Raw genomic sequence first — 24,864 nt, forward strand, 5'->3', positions numbered from 1 at the left:
TAGTCCAAAGAAGAAAGTGAGGTGATAGCAGAAAACTGGAGAAAAAGGGAGGCAGGAGGAAGCAAAAATTGCCCAATCTGGTATTTTCTGCTTCTTTTATTTATGATTTACTTCATTCAGAATCACCTCAACAAACAAAGAAATTTGAAGCTTTTCAGATAAAGGGGGGTTAGAGGAGGGGTGGCTGGCTAGCGTGGGTGAGATGCTTAAATGGCGACGATGGCTGATGACTCAGGTGATGTGTCATACTCTAATGCTATAAAAGGGAACTTTACATTTGTCCACACAAACACAATCACTCACACGTACTGTACACACACTGGACTCAGAAGGAGGTTTGTTTACTACAGCAGGAGCTGAAAGATGAAATGTAAGTTTGTCTAAGTTACTTTTTAAAGAAAGAGGGGGAGGTGTGAGTGTGTGAGAGAGAGTGAATGTGTTTGTGTGAGGGAGGGGGGCTTTACTGCACGTGGGCTCTACTTTTACTTTTAGCCTAAAGGAAGTGGAGAGAGGGAGGCAATGAATGGATGGATGGATGTCTGAATGAAAGGCAGACTGTGGCTGAAACTTAAGGTAAAATTTAAAGTGTTTAAATGCTTTAATTTGAATTCTACAAATCACCCACTGTTTGGTTTTAGGCTGGGCTGTGATTGGCTGCTGCTCTGTGTGTGTGTCTGTGTTCGTGTCTTTGTGTTTCAGGGGTTTCCCCGAGTAGTCTGAGCTGGTCATGATGAACGTAGATCCTTAGATAAAAGTGCCAACACAGGAATGAAAAACACTTCTTGCTTAAGTATACAAGTACTTTCAGCTAAATTTACTCAGCATATTAAACGTGTGGCATCTTTGTAGCTAAAATAATAAGCTACACTTTAATGCTGAGACATTCACTTATAGGCTGCATGTTGCTGCTCATGCTGAAGTTGGATCGGATTACTTTATATACAGATGAGCCAAACTTTGGGGGTTCCCAATATAAGGTCACAAAAGAGAAAAGAAACACTGTAACTATGTCTGTCACATCATGTAGTGGTAACATAAAGATTTGTAAAGTGAAACTACTCCGGTAAAGTAGTGGTATTTAAGCAGTGCTGTATGTATTTAGTTACTTTCCACCACTGAAATACTCAGCGATATAACTGTGTCATGTAGCATCGATCTAAAGTCAAATAGGATGTTGGTCTACAGTGCTGGTTCATCTTTATACAGAAGTAATCACCATGCAAATAATGCTGTGTACAAGTACTGACATATCAGTGTGAAACCACAGTCTTTTTGGCTTTTGTGTCATTAGAGGTCATAAAGGATCATAAATTCTTGTTGTTGCTTATTGGCACACCACACGTGGACTTCCGTGTTCCTGGCAGCAGCAGCAGTGAATATCTGAGTGAAAAGGAAGCTGTGGTCATTGGGCAGTGAAGGTGGGCTCTGCGGTTTTCCTTTGTAGTGAGCAGAAATATGTTTTCACTGTTTCACTGACATGAAAATATTGCTCCTCTTTTGCTTTCTCACAACAATCATAACAATAGAAGGCAAAACAAAACAATGAATGCAGATTCTGCTTTTGTTGTCCAGTAATCTCAGCTGTTCTAACAGAAAAGCACAGATAATAACATAAATAACAGCTGGAGAAGTTCAACAGAGTTGATTGGTCTGTATTGCATAATGCTCTTATCAAGTCAAAGAATACCAGATGATGTGCTAACTATGAAAACACGATGACTAGTAAGAAAAACAGGAGCCATGAGGCACCGAGTGTCTGTTTTTCTAAGAGATGTGAAAGGTCCGAGTCAGGTCATCTGACGGTGACGTCAGCATTGCACATCATCAGACCACTTACTGTAATATAATTTGCAGACTCACTATAAGGGGCCGGATCACTGATATCTGTGTTATGGAATGAGTCATCTTGCGTGTCAGTTTGCCCAAGTAGCCAAATGTGGTACTGTGACTAAACCTTCTTCTTCTTCTTCTTCTTCTTCTTCTTCTTCTAACCTCATTATAAACAGAAAATGTCCACAAATATGCTTTAAAGCTTCCCCAGAGATTTTTATTTATATTAAAATTTTTTTATAAATGATTATGAGCCGTTTTAAGGACTCAGGCTCCACTTGTTATGCTACATAGATGGATTAGCTCCATGAAGGCTGGTTCCAGTGAAGTCTGCGTATAGCTCTGTCCTGGAATGACATCACCCTGGCTACACTGAGCTTGATGAAATATCAGGAAACAGGATGCCGCACACGCTGCAGCCCTGCAGGCTGGAAAGTCTAAGATTGTTACATAGACATTTGGATGGTTTCATATTATTGAGACTGCTTTGCTAAATAAATGACACATATATTTAAGATTCTTTTTCTTTCTCCACGGGATTCAGCTGATTTTTCTACCATGTGGTTTATCAATATTTTGACATTTATATTTATATTTTGTCCAGATATAACAATTTAATGCTGCAGAAATTTATAAACTGCGTTGCCAGACAATAAACCTCTAAACAGTTGGCCATGATGACATGTCACATCTGTTAGGTAGGCATTACTTCCTGCTGCATTTCTCTGTAACAGCAATGTAACTTAAAGCTGGGGTTACATGAATTTCTGTAGAACTGCCACACTTTCCACGATGCCAGATCTTGATCCTGGCAGCAGGATACGTGTCCTCCTACTCTTTTTTTTATTTATTTGGCTTTTCTTTATTCAGACTGTATTTTTTCTTTTAGATTTATCTCTGTACCTCATCTTTTTTCTTGCAGATTCTGTCAGACTATAAAGAGGCTTTAGAGAAAATCCTGGCAAACAGAAGCTCATTTCCACATCCCACACTGTGATACTTTTGCACTCTTCATGCTCTTCTCTGGGTCTCCACCACCACAGGGAAGCCTGTGGCTCTTTAGCTACTAAACACCTTTTCTGTGTCCACCAGCTAACCTCTGACGATTTCTGCTTCTTTGTTGGTGCTTAGCAGGTAGTTTGCTGTCAACAGTGATGACTGATATATTAAAGTCTATTATAAAGAGTCTTAGAGGAGCAGAACTGCAGTTAGGTGATAATTTGTTGGGCTTTGTCACTCTAGTTGCCACGTTTCAGACTGCATAATCATTTGATTCACTGATAATATAAAATTATAGATTCTTGCAGCTTTATGCTCATGCGACGTGTCTTGAAGGGTTTTATATTTTTTAAGTTTTCTTACTGCCGTCCCACCACTCCTCGGATATCAAAGCCAAACTTTACAGTTCAGGCATTTCAAAGTGACCATTTTCTTGGTTTATTTGATGGTTTTGGTGCAAGATGACAGAGCTTCTCCTGCCAGGCAGGCTTCACGCTTCAGTCAACAGACGCTGAGATGAAATAAGGCTTTCACTGTGTCGGAGAGGGAAGCAGGAAGCTCCAGTGTTTGTTTGTCTGACTCAGCAAAAAAAGGGCACGAACCCGACCGGAAACGGCGCGTGATTATGTGAGCGCTTGCATGTGTGTGTTGATGTTTCGCGTGTGGGTGAGCGCGAGCTGATGAAATGACCTGTTAAACGCATTAAAGGCAACCCATTCACTCTGCTTCTTAAGCAACTTTGTTCTGAGCTGTTCTGCTGTCACAGCTGTTTACGCTGCCAAATACATGACTGTACGCTGCACTGCTGCAGGATGTTTTTCTTAGTGTGACTGCAGCTTTCTGCTGATGGCTTTTTTAGTAATTTTCCAATACCTGAATGAAGCATTTTATGCCCTTTGCTGGCTGAAAATCATTACAGTAGGAAGCCTGTTACTACATGCATAAAAACCAGTTACACCCATTCAGCGGTTCGATCGAATGCTTGAATAGAAAAAGATGTTTATTATTGTATGCTTATTGTCACTCTGAGTTATATAATGTTTAAACTTTGCTCCACAGAAACGATTTTGTACAATTTGTACAAATAAAACAAAGTTTTTTGCTATCAGGCAAAATTGAGGAGAAGTGCAGAGCAGACACCATTTTTGTCTGGCATTCAGTGACTGACTCACATCAAAATATTTTATTTTTCTGTCATGTAATAAGATCCAGACGTGAATACTGGTGGAGGGGAAATATATTTCTACCATTGTTTCCCTGCCCACTTAACACTGAGAAAGACTTCTAGCTGCTGCAGCAATATTTGACAGTGAAGAGAACAAAGTCTGAAGGCTGTTGTAGAAGTGCTGGGTAATGATGCCCCTCAGGGCATCCATCCATCCATTCATTTTAGTAACCACTTATCCAGTTCAGGGTCGTGGGAGGGCTGGGTGACATCCAAAGCTGGAAAAATTTAATTGAATTGAATTGAATCCAAGGCTGGAAAGTCAGATAAACCCTGGACATGTTTTCAGTCCAAAGGGACACGTGGATGTCATCCTGGTGAATTTATTTTGGGCATCACCTGTCACCTTTCTCCCCACAAATTACACTTCTACTATGAATACACAATGTTTCACATTTACTGCTCAATCTGATCAGTGATTCTACAGGAGCATGTAGAACTATGAGTACGCTTACCTACAACTTTACTATGAAAAGGAGTGAATTTGACATACATGAAAATATTGTAGACCTGAACTGTGTTAGTGTCAGTGCAATAATATGATCAGCCCATGAATGCTCCGGTATACTGTGGATAGCGGGTCTCTTACTTTATGCTTCTGATGTGAGCTCACCAGTGGCTGATGTTAGCAAGCCAGCTAAAGCACCAAAACATGCAAATGTGACAACTTTGGAAATTTATATGTGGAATTTTTAGTCTTTAGATCCATGAAAGCCACTTCTTTCCAGTCCTAAACTAACAAACTAATCAACACTCGTGAGACCCCCAAACAGCCAAACAGGATGGCTGAGATTAGTAACTAAAACTGACTGAAAAAATTAACATTGTACTCCTGGTACGTACTTTAAAAAATGATGGCATTACTGTATAAAGTCATGGCCCAGCGCTAAATGTCAAAAATCCGGGAGTCTGTCTGTCTGTCTGTTGGCGTTCTGCTTTGCTGCTGTTTTCCTGGAAAATGCGACTCCTGAGGAATGGCCACTCACAAAGGTCACCACCAAACTAGGTCAAGGTTGAAATTTAACTTTCAGCAGCAGCAGCTAACACAAACCGTTCAGCTGGATGTTAATATGTTAAAAAATGTATAAAAACAGAACCAAAAATGGATGAATTAAACACCAAATATAGTGAGTTATATCAGAAACAGGAAAAATTGAACTGGGTCTAAGTGTTTAAGTATTAAACTGATTTTATTTTTAAATGGTTAAAGCTGCATGACAAATACTTCCTTTCCTCCAGTGCGAGTGTCTCAGGTAAATAATTTCACCTTCTTTCCCTCTTTGTTGACCTCTAACCTTTGTGCCTGAGTGTCTGAGGGGCAGTAAAAGTGTTAAAGTGCTTTGGCACTCATAACAAAGTGGATGTTTTCCTTCTAAAAAGTGCAGCCTGGGGCGTCTGCCTGCTGATGTCATCACCGAGAGATTAATCTGAGTCAGACTGCTGCGCCAGCTCCCCGCTCCTTTTCCAACAGGAGGCCCAGAGCAGGCTGGGAGAAAAAGCCCACAGCATACCTCTCATTCCTTACCCCTGATCTAACACTAACGGACAGTTCTCTTCTTTGTTACCCTGCATAATGGGATTTCTGAAGTTACACAGACCTGCAGACATGAACTAATCACTGCTTTCAGTTGTGATCAAAGAAAATTTAGGAAACGGAGACAAAACAAAAACTCTTTCAGCTGGGTGGTTCTTCTCTCCAGGGGCTTACCAAACACAGCAGGAGGTATTCAAACATGGAGGTCCATTGAGTCGGACTTAATGTGTTCTGGTAAAAAAACAAAATAAACTCTTCGTACTTAAACATTAAAGTAGGTTGGCCATGTCCAACAAAATGACCCATATATAAGCTGCGCTGCTTCAATTTTTTATAAACTGTATATAAATATAAATGAGTCCACTGGATGCAAATGGCAACCCTACGGAGACCTGCAGTCCCCCTCAGCCCTAAAGTTCAGCTCACCGTTTTTAGTTTGCTTCATTAGCCTCATTCAGGAGTGAGCTGTGAAAAGCTCTGGAAAAGGGCATTTGAATGGAATTTACATAGTGACGCATTCAGCAGCTAAAGAACCAGATATTTCCCTCGGGAGCCGCTGGAGACCAAAAGCAGCACTAAAAGAGGTCATGGATGGAAGAATGGCAAATATTGAGCACCGACTCAGAATAATGTGTTTGTACAGCGGCACAAAGGCAAACCTGTAGCTCCTGTGTGTCCACAGTGGTCAGTGTAGCAACGCTCTGCAGACATCAGCCTAAAGTATGAGACTGAGCAGACACTGGATGCTGTTCTTCACTGTTTGCCATTGTAGTCCTATTGTCCTTTCCATGTGGCCCAGCAGCTCGTCTTCCTGCTCTGAGCATGAACAGAAACACTGTAGTATATAAATCACTTGTATTGGGTTTAAGTCCACACAGGCTAATCAGTCCTGCTGCTAAAATCTTCAAGGTTTATTTAAAACTCATTCCTTTTAACTAACATTTGCAGTTCTCTACATTCAACTAAAAAGCATAATATCAGCAAATAGGACAAATTTCTCAGTTTTCGACTCGACCTCTTCATGAAGGATTGTTGTGAAAAGAGGGCGCTCATTTGGAGCCGTTTGAACCGGCAGGTAATGCTGATGCTGTTCCCCAGAGACGCCTCTGAGATGCGTCTTACCTGAAACAACACGAGAAGCCGAAGAAACAAAAGGACAAATAAAAAAAGATGTTCTGTAACCTGTCAGCTAACCTGTTAACCTGCTCATTATGTTTCTGGAAAACACCAGCTATCGGGTTGCAGAAGTTTTTCTCCTTCCTCCTCTCACAGCTGCACTCATTCAGCAGCTAAGTATGCTACCAGTTAGCTGGTTTCTGAACCTTCATCTATGCATGCACAGAGATTTATCTCATATCTGATCTCCTGATCTCACTCATCTCATTTGTTGAATGACTGTTTATGTCTGGATCTGATAGCAGATTTAACGGAGCTGAAAGTGTCTGCACCGCAGCACTGATCTAACTTCCAGTGTGTGTGACTGTGTGAGGTTTTTGTTTCTTAGATCTGATCTCATAAACACTTTGGTGTTACTGTTCCTCTGGCATGCACCTACAGCTGTGTCAGATAGATGGTTTAATAGTTCCTAACCGCCATGGCAAATACAGCTGCCTGACCTTGTGGGTCATGTGGTCCAGATTTAGGCTGGAAATGAAAACAAGTTTCCATGTAGCTCTGTGGTTTTTCCTTTCTGATTCACGAGCAGCACGTCTGGCTCGCAGAGAGGAGGAGGGCCGAGTTGTGATACTTTCTGCTGCGACGTGAATGCAGCCCAGTAGCACCTGTTACGACACTGTGTGTGCGTGCGTGCAGCTGTGAACACTGAGCAGCCACAGCTGAATGTTAGTCAGCTTCATCTGCTTTGAATGAATGTGGAGCTGCTGTTGAGTTTTTATGTGACTGCACTGTGATGAGGTGAAAGGCCTCACAGAGACCACAGAACATAAAACAACACAAGATTGTGATTGTAAATAATTCTTTGCATCCTTTTTTTTCTTTGCAGTCGTCCATGACACCAACTCTTTCCTTCTCTCCTTGGTGATTCTGGCTGAGCTGCTGGTGCATTCATCACCGCGTCCCACCCCCAGCCCATCCCTGTGTAGCATGTTTGGATCGATGATGCATCATGTGGAGAAGCTCATCAACTCATCCAAAAAACTCCATGACTTGGTAAGGTTCACGTCACACGTCCTGTATCACATCCATGATGGTTTCTGCAGAATAAACTCATCCCTTCACATATATTTAAATAAATGTTTTACATGTTTCATCTTTTTAGCATGAAAGGATTTTAAGTTTCCTAAGAATGATTATTTGTTTCACGCTGTTACCGGGTCAAACTTTTAGTCACTGCATTATGATGTGGAGCGAAATAAATAAACAGTTTTTTAAGCACGTTTTTAGTTTTTTCACATTTAATTGTGTTGTAGATTTTATTTTATGACCCAAAACTGGACCCCAACCAAGCTCTAGAAATCAGGCATAATTGTGCAGCCAACCACAATTAGGTGTGTTACTGTAAAGGGCTGATGAAATATGTTGGTGTTTACAAGTTAAATAATGAATCATTTAAATCCACAACATAGTGAAGCGTTTGCCAAAAGTGAAAGGGCTGAACTCCCCTGTGATTCCAGCTGAAACTCGATGTTATGTGTCATTATTAATATTATATGGAAATGTGGTTAAGCTTCTGCTTTCATTTTTACAGACAGACAATCAGCTTTTAAACTTTGTGGATGTCGAGCACAAACTGGACGGTCTTCCTGTCATACCGCACACCGCTGCACATTTCAGATCGTTAAAGGTGATCATAAAGCTTCAATCAGTGATTGAGTATTGTAGAAATATACCGTAAATGCTGTGGTCCTGTGAAACCTCTTCACTAAATCGATCTCTGTAACGTCCCTGCAGGTTAACGAGTCCCTCTCTCAGCTCTATGTGTACACCGAGTCCTTCAGGCTGCACGCCAAGTGGCTGAAAACTGTGCGAGAAAATGTCAGTGTGCCCTCTCAGGCAGCTGAGGGCGCCAGCATCAACCTCAAGCATCTGTCCGATCTCATCAAAGCGTCTCTGGACCAGGTGAGAGCAGCAGTCTGGCTCCTTTTTATCACCTGCATTTTTTCATTTCTTGAAAAAAAAAAAAAAACACTAAAATGACACATTAGAAATCTTACTAATCTGATAGCAGCTTAAATTGAAAACTGACACCACTGATATTAAAGCAAAAGGAAGCAATGACCAAAATATATTCAAGAAGGCAACAAGCAAACCAAGAGCAGACCTGACATGTAATCACTGAACTCACATTAAAACTACGCAATACATTTTTGTGTGACGTGCTTTCTCAGACTCACACCAATAACTGTGACTCTTTTCCATCGGTTTCAGATCAGTGAAGAGGTCCCTGAGTCAGCGCCTCCCTCCCTCCCGGTCGTCTCCACAGCCTTTGATGCTCTCAGGTTCTCTGTGGAGATCTCAGAACAGTTACAAGTCTTCTGTCATTGGTCAAAAAGAGTCTTACGGCACCTCCAGAGACCATCCCACTGTCAAAGACGTTAAGCTGAGGCCTTCAGGACAAAAGCAGCCTGTGATGTCTCCTTCAGTAACCACTGTTCAATTCAATTCTATTTTATTTATATAGTGCCAAATCATAACAAACAGTCGCCTCAAGGTGCTTTGTGTTGTGGGTAAAGACCTACGATATTTGTCTACTAACGTGCTGCACAGCAAACACAGGAAACCTGTATGGCCCCAGAATGTATTGTTGCTGTGAGCATTTCAGTGAGCTGACAATAGCCTTAAACAGCCTCTGTAGATAAAGAAAGCTCGTAGCATGAAGCAGACACTGTATTTAGACACATGTTGGCAGAGTGGCGCTACAGAAACAGCTCAGCAGCAAATATGAGACTTCAGGGGTTGAATAATTAGAGTGATCTTGATAGGAGCATTTTGGCACCCGTTTACACAAAACTGAGTGTCATTAAGTGCTATTTACAGAAAAAAAAACTGTACTGTATGTTTATTTCATTTGCTATTTATGAGAAAATGTGTGTATGCCTCATTTTACCTGTTGCTTTGTACCGATGCACTGTGCTGAGGTGCTGAGGTCACCTGTGACCTTTGCACCCTCTCAGACTGTTTACACTCACAGTGCCTGCTTTGTGCTGATTTTCTCAGTGAGCTAAAAACATTGTAAACATTTAATATTTTTTTATTGTTATTTTATATATTTAGAATGCTATTTATGAGCTCTTATATTATGTATTTCTTTAGCTTGAGATGCAGGCATCTCACAGTACTATGTAATATTTAATAAGAATAATTAATATTAATATTCTATATACTTTGATATTGCTATTTATGTATTTTGTACATCTTGTTTGGCCTGTGGCTCAGAGACACAATAATAATAAACATGTTTTTTTTTAACCATAATTGCACCAAAAGATTTTTGGGTCAAAGCTACTTTAACTTTAGAAAAACATCAACACTGGTGATTTTTGTGGTTTTAACTGTCGGCTTTGTGGAGTGCAGCGCCTCTTTGAGGAGGTGGTGGATGCAAACATAGACTGAGTGGTTTTTGCTGATAGTTTCATGAAGTTCATGAAGGCCTGATAAACACAAAGCCAGGGAAAAGCAGCAGGAACATGAAACCAGAGGGATAACACAACCAGGGACACACAGCGTACATCAAGGGTGGGCGATTAATTTTCCCAGGGAGCCACATGAGAACCTGGGACTGTTGTGGAGGCTGCACCAATAAGCTGAACTCAGTTCTGCTCAGTGTTCATTTCATCTATTTAGAAAGTGTTACTGATGAAAATAAAAGTACCTGAAATGCAAATACAGCACAAACATCATTTTTAGATTATGATTTTCTGAGCTCTTTACTTTCCTCTATTTTATTGTGCTCCTTTTTTGTATTGTTGTCCTGCACTGGTTATCCCCTCAATTCAATTCAATTCAATTCAATTCAATTCAATTCAATTCAATTCAATTCAATTTTATTTATATAGCACCAAATCACAACAAACTGTCGCCTCAAGGCGCTTTGTATTGTGGGTAAAGACCCTACAATAATACAGAGAAAACCCAACAGTCAAAACGACCCCCTATGAGCAGCACTTGGTGACAGTGGGAAGGAAAAACTCCCTTTAACAGGAAGAAACCTCCAGCAGAACCAGGCTCAGGGAGGGGGGGGGGGGGGGGTCATCTGCCACGACCGGTTGGGCTGAGGGGAGAGAAAGACATGCTGTGGAAGAGAGTCAGAGATTAATAACAATTAATGATTAAATGCAAAGCGGATTCCACACTTGCATCTCACTGGCTTCTTCACCTGCATCTCCACCACCCCGTCGTCTGCACTATGTTGGTAATCCAGCTCTTTAATGGCCTTGTGCATTCCCGTGTTCTCCTAGTGCTAAAATCCTTTTCCTCTCACCTTCCAGTGGCTCTCATGGCTTAAGAGCAAACCATGTGCAAGACTCACCCATCACAGGCAAGATGTGACACCTCTTGCATCCTGACCAACTCTCTCTCTGCCTTCAGAAACCTTCCATTAACAGCTCAGCATCAGAGTCTGTCTGCACTGACCCTTCCACATGGTTCTGTTGGATCCTCCCTGTTGATCAGTCCCTCTGTGTGTGTGTGTGTGTGTGTGTGTGTGTGTGTGTGTGTGTGTGTGTGTGTGTGTGTGTGTGTGTGTGTGTGTGTGTGTGTGTGTGTGTGTGTGTGTGTGTTTCATTGTGAGGTTTTTAGGAAGTAGCAGACCCACTAAATACAGCATCTCCTATTTCTGTATAAGATTAGCAAGAAAAACAAATGTAACAGGAACACTAAAATGCCAAAGGAATGTTAACACTCTTAAAGAGCTGAGGGTGAAAGTGTCCACACAAGTCTGGGTGACACACGAGGGGAACGCACAGACCGCCACTTAATCCCTGAACTGAAGTTACACCGACTGGCTTTTACATAATGAGGATCGCATATGAGCGTGCTGACATGTAGGCACAGACAGATGATCTCACACACACACAGACTTTCACTGTAACTAATACGAGGCCTCCAGGGGAACACTGCAGTTGGCCAGTATGTGCGGACTGTGGTCACTGGTAGCAGCTGGGAGGAGGATCAGCAAACCACAAGGGGTCCGGGTGTTACAGAGAATCCTTTCACTGGATGGGGGCAAAGCGTGGGAGTGATGTGTGATCATTTGTTGACTTAGTGACCAACGGGGCAGAAAGAGACCGGCACCTTTTCCATGTCTCAGAGAGGCCATAACCAAAACGCCAATATGCTGATTAAAAATTGATCCCATTACAAAACCCCCCAAAGGGACTAATGTTCACCTCAGTTTAATGCCTCATAGATTACTACCAACTGTTCTTCATCTTGCTGCCAGAGGACAAACACACAAACTGTTGGTGGAAATCTGAGATGACCAAGTGAAACAAAAAAGGGTGACGCAACATGAAACACGTGCATGTAGCATGACAGCTCAGCTGCAGGTGGAGTAAAGATTCTGCAGTTTATTTTGAATACCGCTGGCTCATTCTGAATCAAATATCACACTTTCAAATCACAAAGCTTCATGATTTAAGCAGTATGAAATATTTAGCGGTCACACCAGTTTCTCTCTCATCTTCCTCGGTCCTCTGCTTCACCACATGTGCACCAGCAGTGCAGACCAGAGACAAGTGAAGTGACTGTAATATTATCAGAGCTGAATACATCACTGCAAGTGCAATAAATGTGTCCCAACAAGTTCTGACCCTAACACAAGGATATGAAAAACAGAAGCCAGCTGTCACCAGTTTTTTTGGTGAATACCTTCTCCAAACACGCTCTTCCATATTAGCTCGCCTTATTAGCAAAGTATGCAGATCTACCAGTGCATTGCTGAGGTGAGGCATAAAAACGCTGAAAAACACAGAATTTAGTGGAATCGATCAGCTCCATAGATTTGCTCATCCCAGACACCCAGTCCAGCTTTGATATCCAAAATAAATATCAGATCTTTGCATTCATGATCACAGCAATAATAGATTTTTATCTGCATTTGCTTTTTTTCATTGCATCAATTATCTTATCGAGCTGAGGTCATGGTTGGTCATCACCTGCAGGTAGGTCATGGTGAGCTGGGGTCAGGCTGGTCCATCACAGGACCAACTCCACTGTTTCCTTCTATTAAAGCACCAACGTTTCTTCTTCAGAAATGTGCAAAAGCCATTTGACTTTTTATGAACATCTGTTGTTTTAAATTTATAACACGATGGTCTGGCTACATTGTCAGAGAGAGAATTATGTTTCAATCAGTGCCACTTTGCTGATTGTTAATTGCTTTTTTTTTTTTTTCCTGCTCTCGGTGGAGACAGACGCATTTTCCTCTTCTCTCCAGCCTTCCCTATCTACCCCTGCTTTTTGCTGCTTCGCTGCTTAGAGCATCTCTTCACACATCCCTGAACTGGAAAATAAATTATGGATCTGGTCAGCTGGCCTCTCAACACTATTGATAATCAAATTCTCATCACGAGGAGATTGGGAAAAGGGGAACCCTCTTTCCTCGGGTCCGACTACACACCCGGCTGGTTATGTTATGGATTCCTGTGGGGATGGAAGATAACATTCCTGGCTGCACTGTGTGGACGTGGCATTTATATTGATTCCAGGACTTTTCCCAAATTGGACCTGGGGATACCTGGTATCCGGGCAGCTGTTCAGGCCCTAGTAAGGCTGCCTATGAGGGATGCAGAAACAGTACGAACTCAATCAGACTCAGTAGAGCTGAATCGAAGTGGATTACATCTGGAGGAGTGTTGGAGTCTCTGTTCTGCGTGGCGGAGTAGAACCAAATTCGGATGATTGGATTTCTGAGAGGTCACCAGAAAACTGTAAGTCTGTCAGCAAATAGTTATGACGGCCTGAACCAAAACAATTGCAGTATTTGGAGTTTGGCTCCCAGACGGCCTTGGATGCTGTCTGTCTAAATCACCTCTTGGAGATGTTTGTAAACAGATGCTCTTCACCCCCGCCCCCCCACCCCGTGTTGTGACCTGTATGAACTGGTATCCTGGCAACCAAGGCTGACTGTACCATCTTATCATGAACTGCTGGTCTGGAAGCTGTGTGTCCATCACAGTATCCTGCTCGTCTCCGCTGGCAGGCCCTCCCCTACCCACCCTAGTGCTCTCCAGGCTTTAAATGTGCTGCTGCTTTGCTGAGGTGTTTTTTTGGAACCTCATAAGGTGTTCATAATGAACACAGTACCAGATGATTTTTTTGAACCTACCTATCCCAGTGTATCTCTTTCTGTTTCCTGCTAAAGGTCGCGCCGGTAAAACGGCTGCACGACCTCAGACACCTGTTTGTGTTTGTCTCTATGTTTGTATTTCTTGGATGGGTGTTCTGTTAACTGTAATTTCCCCATTGTGGGACTAATAAAGGTATTTGAATTCGTATTCGTATTCATCAACTTCCAAATCGCAGTCACAGATGGGAAGTTTGTGAAAGGTCCAAAAAGCTCCAAAACAACAGTGAACTGGACCAAAACAGTGAAATAGAACCCACATAACACCAAGCTGAAGGTAACACACGGTCTTTCACACACACAATCATGCATGATACCCATCAGGATCCGCCCTGCACTGCAACAGGAGAGGACATGGGAGGAGGGGAGGTGATGACAGAACACTTTGGGATAAAAGTTGTAGCGGTACCAGACACGGAAGCCTCTCTCAGTCCAGTTGAAGGGTTTTCCTGACCGAGTGCAGACTGCCTGCTGCAGAGTGAGAATCCTGCATTTTGGTGGCGTGGGTGGAAAGAAGACTCAGAGAGGAGGAGGTGCACCTGCTAAATGAAGAGCACAGCGTAACTTTGGATCAACGACTTTGAACCACAGCAGCAAAATGACAGTAAGTCCTGAGTAACAAGGACAGTTCTTCTCACATGTAAGAGGAGCATTACCTCTGAGACGTTCAGTTAATAACAGTAATAATAAATTGTTCATCTGACCATTTAAAATTATTTATCCAGCGTGGAGCAATTGTATATAATGCACATGAGACCTGCAGGTAAAACTGTATCTGCACCCAGATAAACACATAGTAGAAATTTACTCTCACGTGTATTTTAGTTTTATTTTAGAGGTAGAAATATATGTTTTCCATATCATTAATTCTGATGAAATACTGATCTGTTCACTTTATTTTACTGCATCTATTATGCTGTTTTTACAGGTGAAAAAGTACATTTGTAACTGGCAATAATTTCTTGAATAACTAGCTGTTGTGTCATCATCTTTGTTGCATGTTATTAATTTACCACATTACATCTTGGACATCTGAGAATATTCTGCAGGGTTCCTTTTTCTTCAATCATTATGAAACATTTTAAAAATAGATTACAAAATATGGCTCCACAGTGTGGTGGTTTGCACATTCACCTGACACGTGACAGACACACACACACACACACACACACACAGAACATTTAGTCATTCATCATAAGTGCTTTGTGGTCCCCAGAGATCCATTTCCACACAGAGGACATCTCCAGGTCATTTATCTCTGACACACACACATCAGTTATGACCAGTTTTGTGTGTCTGTCTCGTGTTACGTGGACGCTCAGCCCGGCAGCCCGCTGAGAGCTGCTGGAGTCGTTCAGGTCAGGCTGAAACTCGTACATCTGTCTGAAGTCCGAGTCTGTCAGCTGTGCTGCTCACGAAACATCCTCCCCGATCCTCCTCGCTGCGAGTCTCTCTGCATTCAGTCACACTAACAGCAACTCTGGATTTTTCAATCATCAGCCTCTACGTGATCACTGCTCTTCAGTTCCTCCACACTTGGTTAAAACCTAGAGGCATATTAAAATTCTTACTCTGTATTTTAATACTCATATTTGAGTCACATTAAATCAGGTGCTACATGTTTTTAAAAGGCCACAAACAATTTACTTAAAATAACAAACTACATATAAACTACTGCCAAGGTGCAAATGGTCCTGATGTTTCTCTCTGACAGTTTAGTAATCAGGGCGTGACGCAGACACTGAGAGGGTTAGAGTTCAGTTTGCACCCAAACCGCCCAGTGGACGAGGATTAGAGAGATGCCCATATGGCATAAAATGACACACACTGCTGCTGCTGCAGTTCTTGTTGTTGTTGCTGTTGTTGTTATTTTGATAGCTCTCAGAAAGCATGTAAGAAACGTTTGTTGCACTGAATTTAAGAACATACTTAGACGAAGATTTAATCTCATGTTCTTTAAATTTTTACTGCAAAGTAAACACAGTTTGGTGGAAATATAAAGAAAGCAGTGCTAACAGCTAACTGCTATTAAAATGATCGTTTAATTGAGACGCAGCACGTTTAACTGAATATACAAGGATACAAGTTCACATAATAAAGTTTCCATTAATAAGTGAGGATCCAAACTCTTTCCTGGAGCCTTTTTATGAAGTTAAAGACAAATAAGTGTAAAATTACCAACTTTTATGGGCAGAATAAATTTGGGTAGTTGATGAGGAAATCTGTCTGAGATGATCTGAGTCATTTGGTTGGTATGAACAAAGCCTCAGTGAGGGGTTCACAGCGTCTGTGTGCGGCACATTCCCGACTCCGACCTGTTCGCTGATGAGCCGTAACGAGCTGCTCCCTGATCCTGGATGCGTACGGCTACACCTAATCCCAACCGACCCGGGCCTGAGGGTGCCAGCTGTAGTGGAAACATCAACCAGACAAAACATGGGGGGTGGAGGGTGGGGGGGTGTATGAGGCTATTAACAGACATGTTTATGCCCGAGTGCTGCCAGCATCACCATGACGACGATGTGTTAGACTCCTACAAGAGAATCAGCTTAAAAAAAGAAACATTTTAAGGAGTCAGTAGTATGACATCAATAAATAGTGTGAAGTCTTGTCACCGTGATCTGCTTACATGAAACATAAGAAACCTGCTGATTCATATCTTTGCATACTGGGACATTACTCACATTAATCACTACAATCTCAGCCATTAAGCTTTGTATCCACAAAGCCAAAGACATTACACAAACAGGAGACGTGGCACTCAAAGAATCCACAGTAGAAATCAGTGGGACAACCCCCCCGCCCCCCCAAAGGGCCCAAACAGGAACCATGTTGGCCAATCATGTTGTCACCTGTACGCAGAAGAGGTTCACAGTCTCTTTACAAGTGCTGCTTACTGTTGTGTGTATGTGGAGTAGGAGCATAAATACAAGAAAAATTTGACCTTACTTTGGTCAACAAATGTATGACGTGTTTCTTTTATTGGTCGAGCTTTGAAATGAACCACCAGGACTCAGTTTCAAAGGATCAGATTTTATCGTTGTGCAGGTTTCTAAAACAACCATAAGGTTAAAATTTGGTAAAGACAGTTTTGATAGGCAGTTATTTTCTGATTGATTTGTTACTGATGTTGACTCACACAAAATAATAAAGGACACGCTATCATCAGATATATTCAGAAAATGGTCAGAGCGTTCTTGGAATGAGCAAAGGTAAAAAAACAAAAAATTCTAAGATCTTAGAAATAGCAAAGATCTTATCTGCAGAAATCCTATAGAAAAAAATAAAACAAAGAAAATCGTATTTAGCTAAAATCACCAAAGAGCTTATAACATGGTTATAAAGTGGAGCAGCAGCAATGTAATTCCAGCACTCTGTGTTCATCCATCCAGGCTGCCACAAAACTTCTGGATGAGATGTGCCATCTGACGGCTCAGTCTCTGAGCTCAATGGACACATCGGAGCACTTCAAGGTCCTGAAGCTGCTGGGTGAAGGCTCGTATGGAAAAGTCATGCTGGCGGTGCACAGAAAGAGAGGTGAGGAAGCACACTAACACACTGTAAGACCCCAACAAACAGAGCTACATCAACACATTTTCTTTGGATGCTTCAGGCACTCCGATGGCTCTGAAGTTCTTCCCTCGAGAGTCCACTTCTCTGTTCTCTTTCCTGAGGGAGTACAACCTCTCCCTGTCCTTCTGTACCCATCCATCCCTCACCAGAGCTCTGGGAATAGCCTACGCCACACCGTCACACTACATCTTTGCTCAGCAAGCCAGCCTCTTTGGTGATCTATATGAAGTCATCATACCTGAGGTATAACAACATTTCAAAGGAGGATCCTGAGCAGTACAACTCTTAGTATTTATTTGGTGAGATGGAAGGGGATGGTACGAAGAATCAGTCGCCATGAGAGTTAGGAATTATTGTTTTCTTTCTCCGTGTCTTCTGTAGGTGGGTGTAGAGGAGGACTGCTGTCAGCGGGTGGTGTCTCAACTGTGCGGCGCTCTTTCCCACCTGCACTCCCTTGGTTTTGTCCACAGAGATCTCAAACCAGAGAATGTCTTCCTTTGTGACTCTGCCTGCCGCTGGGTCAAACTGGGAGACTTTGGCATGGTCAGTATAAAGACATAATTAATAATTAATTAATTAATGATAGCATCTAGCTGGCAAGTCTATTAGCAAGCTGTTTGCTTAGATGTAAAGAAGACCAAGCAAAAACAGCCAGCCAGGGCTAAAATGTGTTCTGCACATGACTTTGCATATTAAACCCAATTCATGCCTATTTGCATCCAGTACTTACATTGTCTAAAACTGACAAATGAATACATACCCCAGGTAAAGGCCAGGGGAACCAGGGTGCCAGAGGTCTGGTACAGCTCTCCCTACTGCACCCCTGAGGCTGAGATTGCTCGAGGTAACGAGGACAGCGGAAGAATAAATGACGCCCTTAAGGATGATAAAGAGAAGAAGAAAAAGAGAGTTTGGGTGTCTGTGGAGCCAAGTACAGACAGCTGGGCGCTGGGTATCTTGACCTATGCCATGCTTACGGGCAGTCACCCCTGGGCTGAAACAGCCAGCGACTGCCACTCATACCTGAAATATCGAGAGTGGTTTGAAAGAACTAAAAGCCCCAGTGATGAACTGGACGTGTGGGCTGAGCCACAAACAGAAGAAGAAAAGAAGAACCAGCCTCCCACAGCGCCCCAGTTTGTATGTTTCACCCAGCTGGCATGCTCCTTTTTCCAGTCACTCCTCAACCCCTGGCCACAGCTTCGTGGGCAGCCTGAGGAGGCCTTGAATTACCTAGGAGGAGACTGGATGATGGAGAAGGAGAAGGTGAGGCTGGAGGAAGAGCGGAAGAAGAGTGGAGGGAAAGGAGCAATCAGAAACATGAAAGAGATGGAGGGGAGAGGAGAGCGATAAACACAGTTTATCAAAAGTACGCAGAAAGAGGCAATTGTGCCTCTGTGCTTTATCCTAACCCACGGTTACAGGAGCCTGACACCCCTGGAGGTCTCTTCCCCACTCTTGCCAAGTGCTCATAGGGAATTACTGAGGTTCCCTCTCCCCTGACATTATGAAGCACCTTGAGACTTTTGCTGTGCCCCTGTAAAAACTGAACAGAATTTAATTTTATGATGATCACATGTGATGACTTCATGATTTTATTTCAAGTTTATGTTGGGTTTATTTTATTGAACTTGTCAAAGACTGTTTTCAGTGTTGCTGAAAACATTCAGTTTTGTTTCAAAGAGTCACTGTGACCGTGACTCACTGTAAAGTAAAGGTGTACTCATGCTACATGGCACGGCTGACCCTCCAATTCTAATGCGGTTGATAAGTGCGATGAGTGACTGAGACCATAAACTGACTGTGACACAGAGTTCAAAGAGTTCACACTCAGAGTTCAAGTCAAGCCATCTGCTAATCAGAAGGTTGGTGGTTTGATTCCCCGGCTGTTCCAGTCTGTGTGCTAAAGTATCCTTGGGCAAGATACTTAACTCCAAGTTGCACCCAATGCATTTACTGGTGTGCTCGAGTAGGGAAGTGCTGTATAAAAACCAGAACATATACCATAGACCTCTGTAGGACTGTTGGTATTTTTGCAACCACAGGTATCGCCCCCTGGTGGCCATTAAAATGAATGCAGGTTAAAGTACTTCTGCGCTGGCTTCACTTTTCAGACCCAGAAGATTCAGCCCCTCCTCCTCCGGGTACTCCGGGTTCCTCCCACAGTCCAACGACATGCTAAATGATGCTAAACCCACAGGTGTGAATGTGAGGGTGAATGGTTGTTGGCTGGTGACCTGTACAGGGTGTACCCTATACAGGTCACTCTGTGACGGCTGAGATAGGCTCCAACCCCCCAACCACCCACCCACCCCCCGCAACCCTGAAAAGAATAAGCGGAAGAAAACGGACGGACGGACGGATGGATGGATGGATGGATGGATGGATGGCTCCATCTTTTACACTGTGTGTGGTGCCGCTGCAAAAATGGCCATATTGATCCACAGAATGCATAAACTCCAGAAACTCAGTGTGAGTGAGGAGCTGAGCTGATGAGACAAACTGAAGAGTTCCAGGACCCGGATAATTAAACACAGTGTGAGTGCAGAAGGGAGTGGGAGCAATCACACTGGAGCATGTTAAAGGTAACCATGTCCAGTGTGAGTACACTGATTGTGTTTGTTTTTGTCTGCTTGATCACTGCTTCTTAAATGTTATAATTTTCTGATTTTGTGTTGAAGAGGTTACCTGTGATTTTGTGGTCGTTCTTATGCATTTTAGAAGAGAACCAAAGTTGGAGGGGCGGGGTATTTAAAGAGTGATGATTTGCAGCTCTACTTAATATAAAAATATTCCAGAAAATCAAGTTTAAATCCAACAAACGTGTGCAAAGATTAACAGAAAGACTGCCAGTATTGTGGAACGCTGTAAATGACATTTAACTGTGAGCGGTCACGTTGTATAAGAGAAAGGAAGCAGGTGGTCGATGTTTGAGAAAAAAAAATCGCCTCCCACATGTTTAACCTCGAAACATTAGGAAAACAACTTTGGAAAAATCCCCCTTGTTAAAAGAAAACAACTTGGCTTATGGGAAATTAGCTTTTTGGGAAGTCTAACAGCTGATTCACTCACGTTAAATAACTGAAAGCATTTCCTGCAGTAAACACTTAAAATGAGCAGAGTAACAACAGCTGCACTTCTCAGGATTGTTTGCATTAACTAGTGTGTGATGCTGCCATGTAATGGTAAAAGATACCGACTGTATGGCACTGCATCTATATTCAGCACTAGAATACATCATAGCAGGCTATGGCCTGTAAATAGAATGCAGTAGAGCCCAGCAATAAACACCTCTGAGCGCCAGTTAAGATCCAACCTCAGAGGAGCTTTGGACTTTTTGTTTCTGGCTTTAAAGAGTAAAAGCTGATTTCTGATATACTAATGTTTATGAATATTTTAATAGCACTTTGTAGCACTTTTATCCTGTGAAAGCAGCTTTTAGCTAATTTATATGAACGAGCTGAGCTGTTGGCAGCTGCTGTGGAGCATTTTCAACAAACTTCATTTGTTTTATTTTGTATTGTGAAACGTTTCTTAGAACATATAATTATGATATGCAATAGACTGTGACTGAGGCTGTGTACAGTATACACTGTAACATACTTCTGCATGTGTGTCTGCAGGTGAACTCGGATAGTTGCTGTTTGTAATGTGAACTTTTAATGCAATAAAATTATTTTCATACATATCACAATTTTAATTGAACTCAAAGGTTGTTTTGCAAATATATGGATTATAAAACATCTTCAAAAGCATGCAACAATCATAACTCAGTTATGTTCTCACAAGATTGTACAGCACACAGACACACACGGCGAGGATCATCTGGTGTTTTCAAAAATAGCCCCGCGGTCATAAATTTGCTACTACAACCGTTCAGCACTGAGCATGTGCAGCGGCCCACGGCTCTGACCCCTCAGCATCACAGTCCAACCAGGTCACACTGAACACACTTTCTCATGCTCACACACTCAGCTGGACACTAAACACAGAGGCAGATTTCAGCACAGACACAGCACCAAACATGGACTGACAACTGTGACACACAAACAGGGATCAACAAGAATCAGCAGCCAGTTTGAAGCTGAATCAGCTGTTTTCAGTCAGTGAAAGATGTGAATGGATGTTCTCGTATATCAAAGTCTGACCTTCAAACAGGAACAATGGACATATCTGAGGACCACAGAAAGAGAGCTGTTGATGCTCAGCGTGCCATCCCCCCAAAACCCCATCTCCATAGAGTCGGTGCCTGCTCCCAGACCACCAAAAACCAAAGCTAAAATCAGCAAAAAGCTATTTAAGCATAAAAATTCAAAAACAATAAATAATACAGCTTCATCAACTGCACCAAAGAATAAAACAATTAAATGTGGATTGTTAAACATTAGGTCTCTCTCTTCCAAGTCCCTATTAGTAAATGATTTAATAATTGATCAACGTATTGATTTATTCTGCCTTACAGAAACCTGGTTACAGCAGGATGAATATGTTAGTTTAAATGAATCAACACCCCCGAGTCACAGTAACTGTCAGAATGCTCGAAGCACAGGTCGAGGAGGAGGAGTAGCAGCAATCTTCAATTCCAGCTTATTAATTAATCAAAGACCCAGACAAAGTTTTCATTCCATCCCTTAGTTATGCTGCTATAGGCCTAGTCTGCTGGGGGGTTCACATAATTTTAAGATTTAAGATAGTGTTTATTTGTCACATGCACAGTTATACACAGTACAATGCACAGTGAAATGTATTTTGTACCTGCAACCATATATACACACACATATAAATAAGAAGAATAAAAATAAAAAAAAAGTAATTCACACTATACACTATACTCTATATACTATACACTATACACACTTTTATAAATTATAATATTTACATTGTGCAATAATGGTCCAGTTAGGGCTCAGAGTTGAGCAGACGGATGGCTTGTGGGTAAAAACTCTTCTTCAACCTTTCAGTCTTAGCCCTCAGGCAGCGGTAACGCCGGCCTGATGGGAGCAGGGAGAAGAGAGAGTGTCCGGGGTGGCTGGGCTGTTTTAGGATCTTCATGGCCCTCAGCCTGCACTGCTTGGTGTAAATGTCCTGCAGGTTGGGGAGGGTGGTTCTGATGGTCCGTTCAGCTGAACGAACCACCCTTTTTAGGGCCATGAAGTCCTGCTTGGTGCAGTTTCCCATCCAGGTGGTGATGCTCCCACGCATGATGCTCTCGATGGTGCAGGTGTAAAAGTTCCTGAGCACCTTGAGTGGGAGCTTGAAGTCTCTCAGCCGCCTGAGGAGGTAGAGACGCTGTCTGGCCTTCTTCACAGTGATGTTTATGTGATGAGTCCAGGACAGGTCCTGTGAGATGGTCACTCCCAGGTATTTGAAAGTGTCCACTCTTTCCACCTCAGCACCACTGATGACAAGTGGATGGTAGTCCCTCTGCTGCTTCCTGCTGAAGTCCACGATCAGTTCCTTCGTTTTGCTGACGTTGAGCAGGAGGTGGTTCTCCTGGCACCAGTTCTCCAGGCGGGAGACCTCTCTCCTGTAGGCTGTCTCCTCATTGTGAGAGATTAGTCCCACAACAGCAGTGTCGTCAGCAAACTTGATGATGACGTTGGACTCTGACGTGGCCTCGCAGTCATGGGTGTACAGTGAGTACAGCAGAGGGCTGAGCACACAGCCTTGGGGGGATCCAGTGTTGAGGGTGAGGGAGGATGAGGTGAGGTGACCCACTCGTACCACCTCTGGTCTGCTGGTCAGGAAGCTGTGAACCCACCTGCACAGGGATGGGCCCAGGCCCAGGTCCAGCAGCTTAGAGACCAGCCTGGAGGGAACTATGGTGTGGAATGCTGAGCTGTAATCTACAAACAGCACTCTCACATAGTTCCCCTTACCAGTGTCTATGTGTGAAAGGGTCTTGTGGAGGAGGAAGGATATGGCGTCATCTGTGGATCTGTCTGGCCGGTATGCAAACTGTAGTGGGTCGAGGGTGGTGGGCAGTGAGGAGGTGATGAATGTCTTGATGAGTCTCTCAAAACACTTCATCACCACAGAGGTGAGCGCTATGGGCCTGAAGTCATTGGGGCTGCTGGGGTGTGGTTTCTTTGGGACAGGGACTATGATGGACTTTTTAAAGCAGGTGGGAATCACACACAGTTTCAGTGAGAGGTTGAATATCAGTGTAAACACAGGTGCCAGCTGGTCAGCGCAGGTCTTAAGGACACGTCCACTAATACCGTCTGGTCCAGCCGCTTTCCTGGTGTTTACACGTCTAAACGCCCTCCTCACGTCGCGCTCCGTCACAGTGAGTGTCTCCGCCCCTCCGGCCGGGAGCGCAGCGGACTGTCGGCTTCCCGACTCAAAGCGCGCAAAGAAGATGTTGAGTTCATCAGCCAGAGAAGCGTCGGCACTCACCGGGTGTGTGTGTGGTGCTTTGTAGTCCGTGATGGTGCGTGGTCCCTGCCACAGTCCCCTGGAGTCAGACTGTTGTAGTTGCTGTTCCAGTCTGCGGCCGTAGCGATGTTTAGCCTCTTTCACCGCTCTGCGGACGTTGTATGATGCAACCTTGTAGTCCTCCATGTTCCCAGAGGCGAGGCCGGAGTTGTAGGCAACGGTGCGGGACCTCAGGGCGTCGCGGACAGATTTATCCACCCACGGCTTCTGGTTGGGAAAAGTCCTGATGGTCCTCCTAAGTGAAGTGTCTTCAACAACTTCCCCAATAAATCCCACAACAGTTTCCGTAAACTCCTCGATGTCTCCGCCCGCGCTGCTGCGAAACATGTCCCAGTCGGTTGAATCCAACGCACCCTGCAGAGCGGCCTCTGTTTGATCAGACCACCGTGTCACTTCTCTCACAGCAGGGGGTTCCTGCCTGAGCCGTTGTTTGTATTTCAGCATGAGAAGTACAGAGGTGTGGTCAGACTTCCCAAAAGGCGGAAGAGGCTTTGCTTTGTAGCCATCTTTGAATGGAGAGTAGCAGTGGTCTAGGGTCCTCTCTCCTCTGGTGGGGCAGTCGATGTGTTGAATCAATTCCGGTATCAGCTTTTTCAAGTTTGCACTGTTAAAGTCCCCGGCTACGATGAGAGCCGCATCATGCTGGTTAGCCTGATAGGTGGAAATAGCCTCATGTAGCTCGGATAGTGCAGTGTTTGTGTCCGCCTGAGGTGGAATATAGACGGCGCTGAAGATGACCGAAGTAAACTCGCGGGGCAGGTAGTGGGGGCGGCATTTCAGGGTTAGGAGCTCCAGGTTAGGTGAACATGATTGTTTCAGAAGGACAACATTCCTACTGTCACACCAGTTGTTATTAATCATTAGGCACACACCTCCTCCTCTTGATTTTCCAGACTCACTCGTTCTGTCCGTGCGATGAACACTGAAGAACTCCGACGGCTGTACGGCGTGGTCCGGTAT

The 24,864-nt window shown here is 43.3% G+C and overlaps 2 protein-coding genes across 2 annotated transcripts; both read left to right on the top strand.

Annotated features, from left to right (window-relative positions):
* Window positions 1–309: 309 nt before the first annotated feature.
* LOC115788694 (uncharacterized) lies at window positions 310–9,526 on the top strand. Its single transcript, XM_030741830.1, has 5 exons — window positions 310–370; window positions 7,591–7,757; window positions 8,296–8,391; window positions 8,499–8,666; window positions 8,976–9,526. Exons 1-5 carry the CDS (start codon window positions 364–366, stop codon window positions 9,144–9,146), a joined length of 609 nt encoding a protein of 202 aa, XP_030597690.1. The 5' UTR covers window positions 310–363; the 3' UTR covers window positions 9,147–9,526.
* Window positions 9,527–14,317: 4,791 nt separating this feature from the next.
* On the top strand, window positions 14,318–18,900 carry LOC115788644 (serine/threonine-protein kinase SBK2). The gene is made up of 5 exons (XM_030741771.1): window positions 14,318–14,497; window positions 17,286–17,430; window positions 17,507–17,709; window positions 17,848–18,009; window positions 18,232–18,900. The coding sequence occupies exons 1-5, from the start codon at window positions 14,492–14,494 to the stop codon at window positions 18,817–18,819; spliced, it is 1,104 nt and encodes a 367-aa protein (XP_030597631.1). The 5' UTR covers window positions 14,318–14,491; the 3' UTR covers window positions 18,820–18,900.
* The last annotated feature ends 5,964 nt before the right edge of the window (window positions 18,901–24,864 follow it).

Source organism: Archocentrus centrarchus, chromosome 11 (assembly GCF_007364275.1).
Source record: "Archocentrus centrarchus isolate MPI-CPG fArcCen1 chromosome 11, fArcCen1, whole genome shotgun sequence".
Lineage (NCBI taxonomy): Eukaryota > Metazoa > Chordata > Actinopteri > Cichliformes > Cichlidae > Archocentrus > Archocentrus centrarchus.

Excerpts from the sequence above, each read along its gene's own strand:
- LOC115788644 (XM_030741771.1), top strand. Across the intron at positions 17,710-17,847 it reads ATGAAGTCATCATACCTGAG|GTGGGTGTAGAGGAGGACTG; the intron begins GTATAACAACAT and ends TGTCTTCTGTAG. Across the intron at positions 18,010-18,231 it reads AACTGGGAGACTTTGGCATG|GTAAAGGCCAGGGGAACCAG; the intron begins GTCAGTATAAAG and ends TACATACCCCAG.
- LOC115788694 (XM_030741830.1), top strand. Across the intron at positions 7,758-8,295 it reads CCAAAAAACTCCATGACTTG|ACAGACAATCAGCTTTTAAA; the intron begins GTAAGGTTCACG and ends TCATTTTTACAG. Across the intron at positions 8,667-8,975 it reads TCAAAGCGTCTCTGGACCAG|ATCAGTGAAGAGGTCCCTGA; the intron begins GTGAGAGCAGCA and ends CATCGGTTTCAG.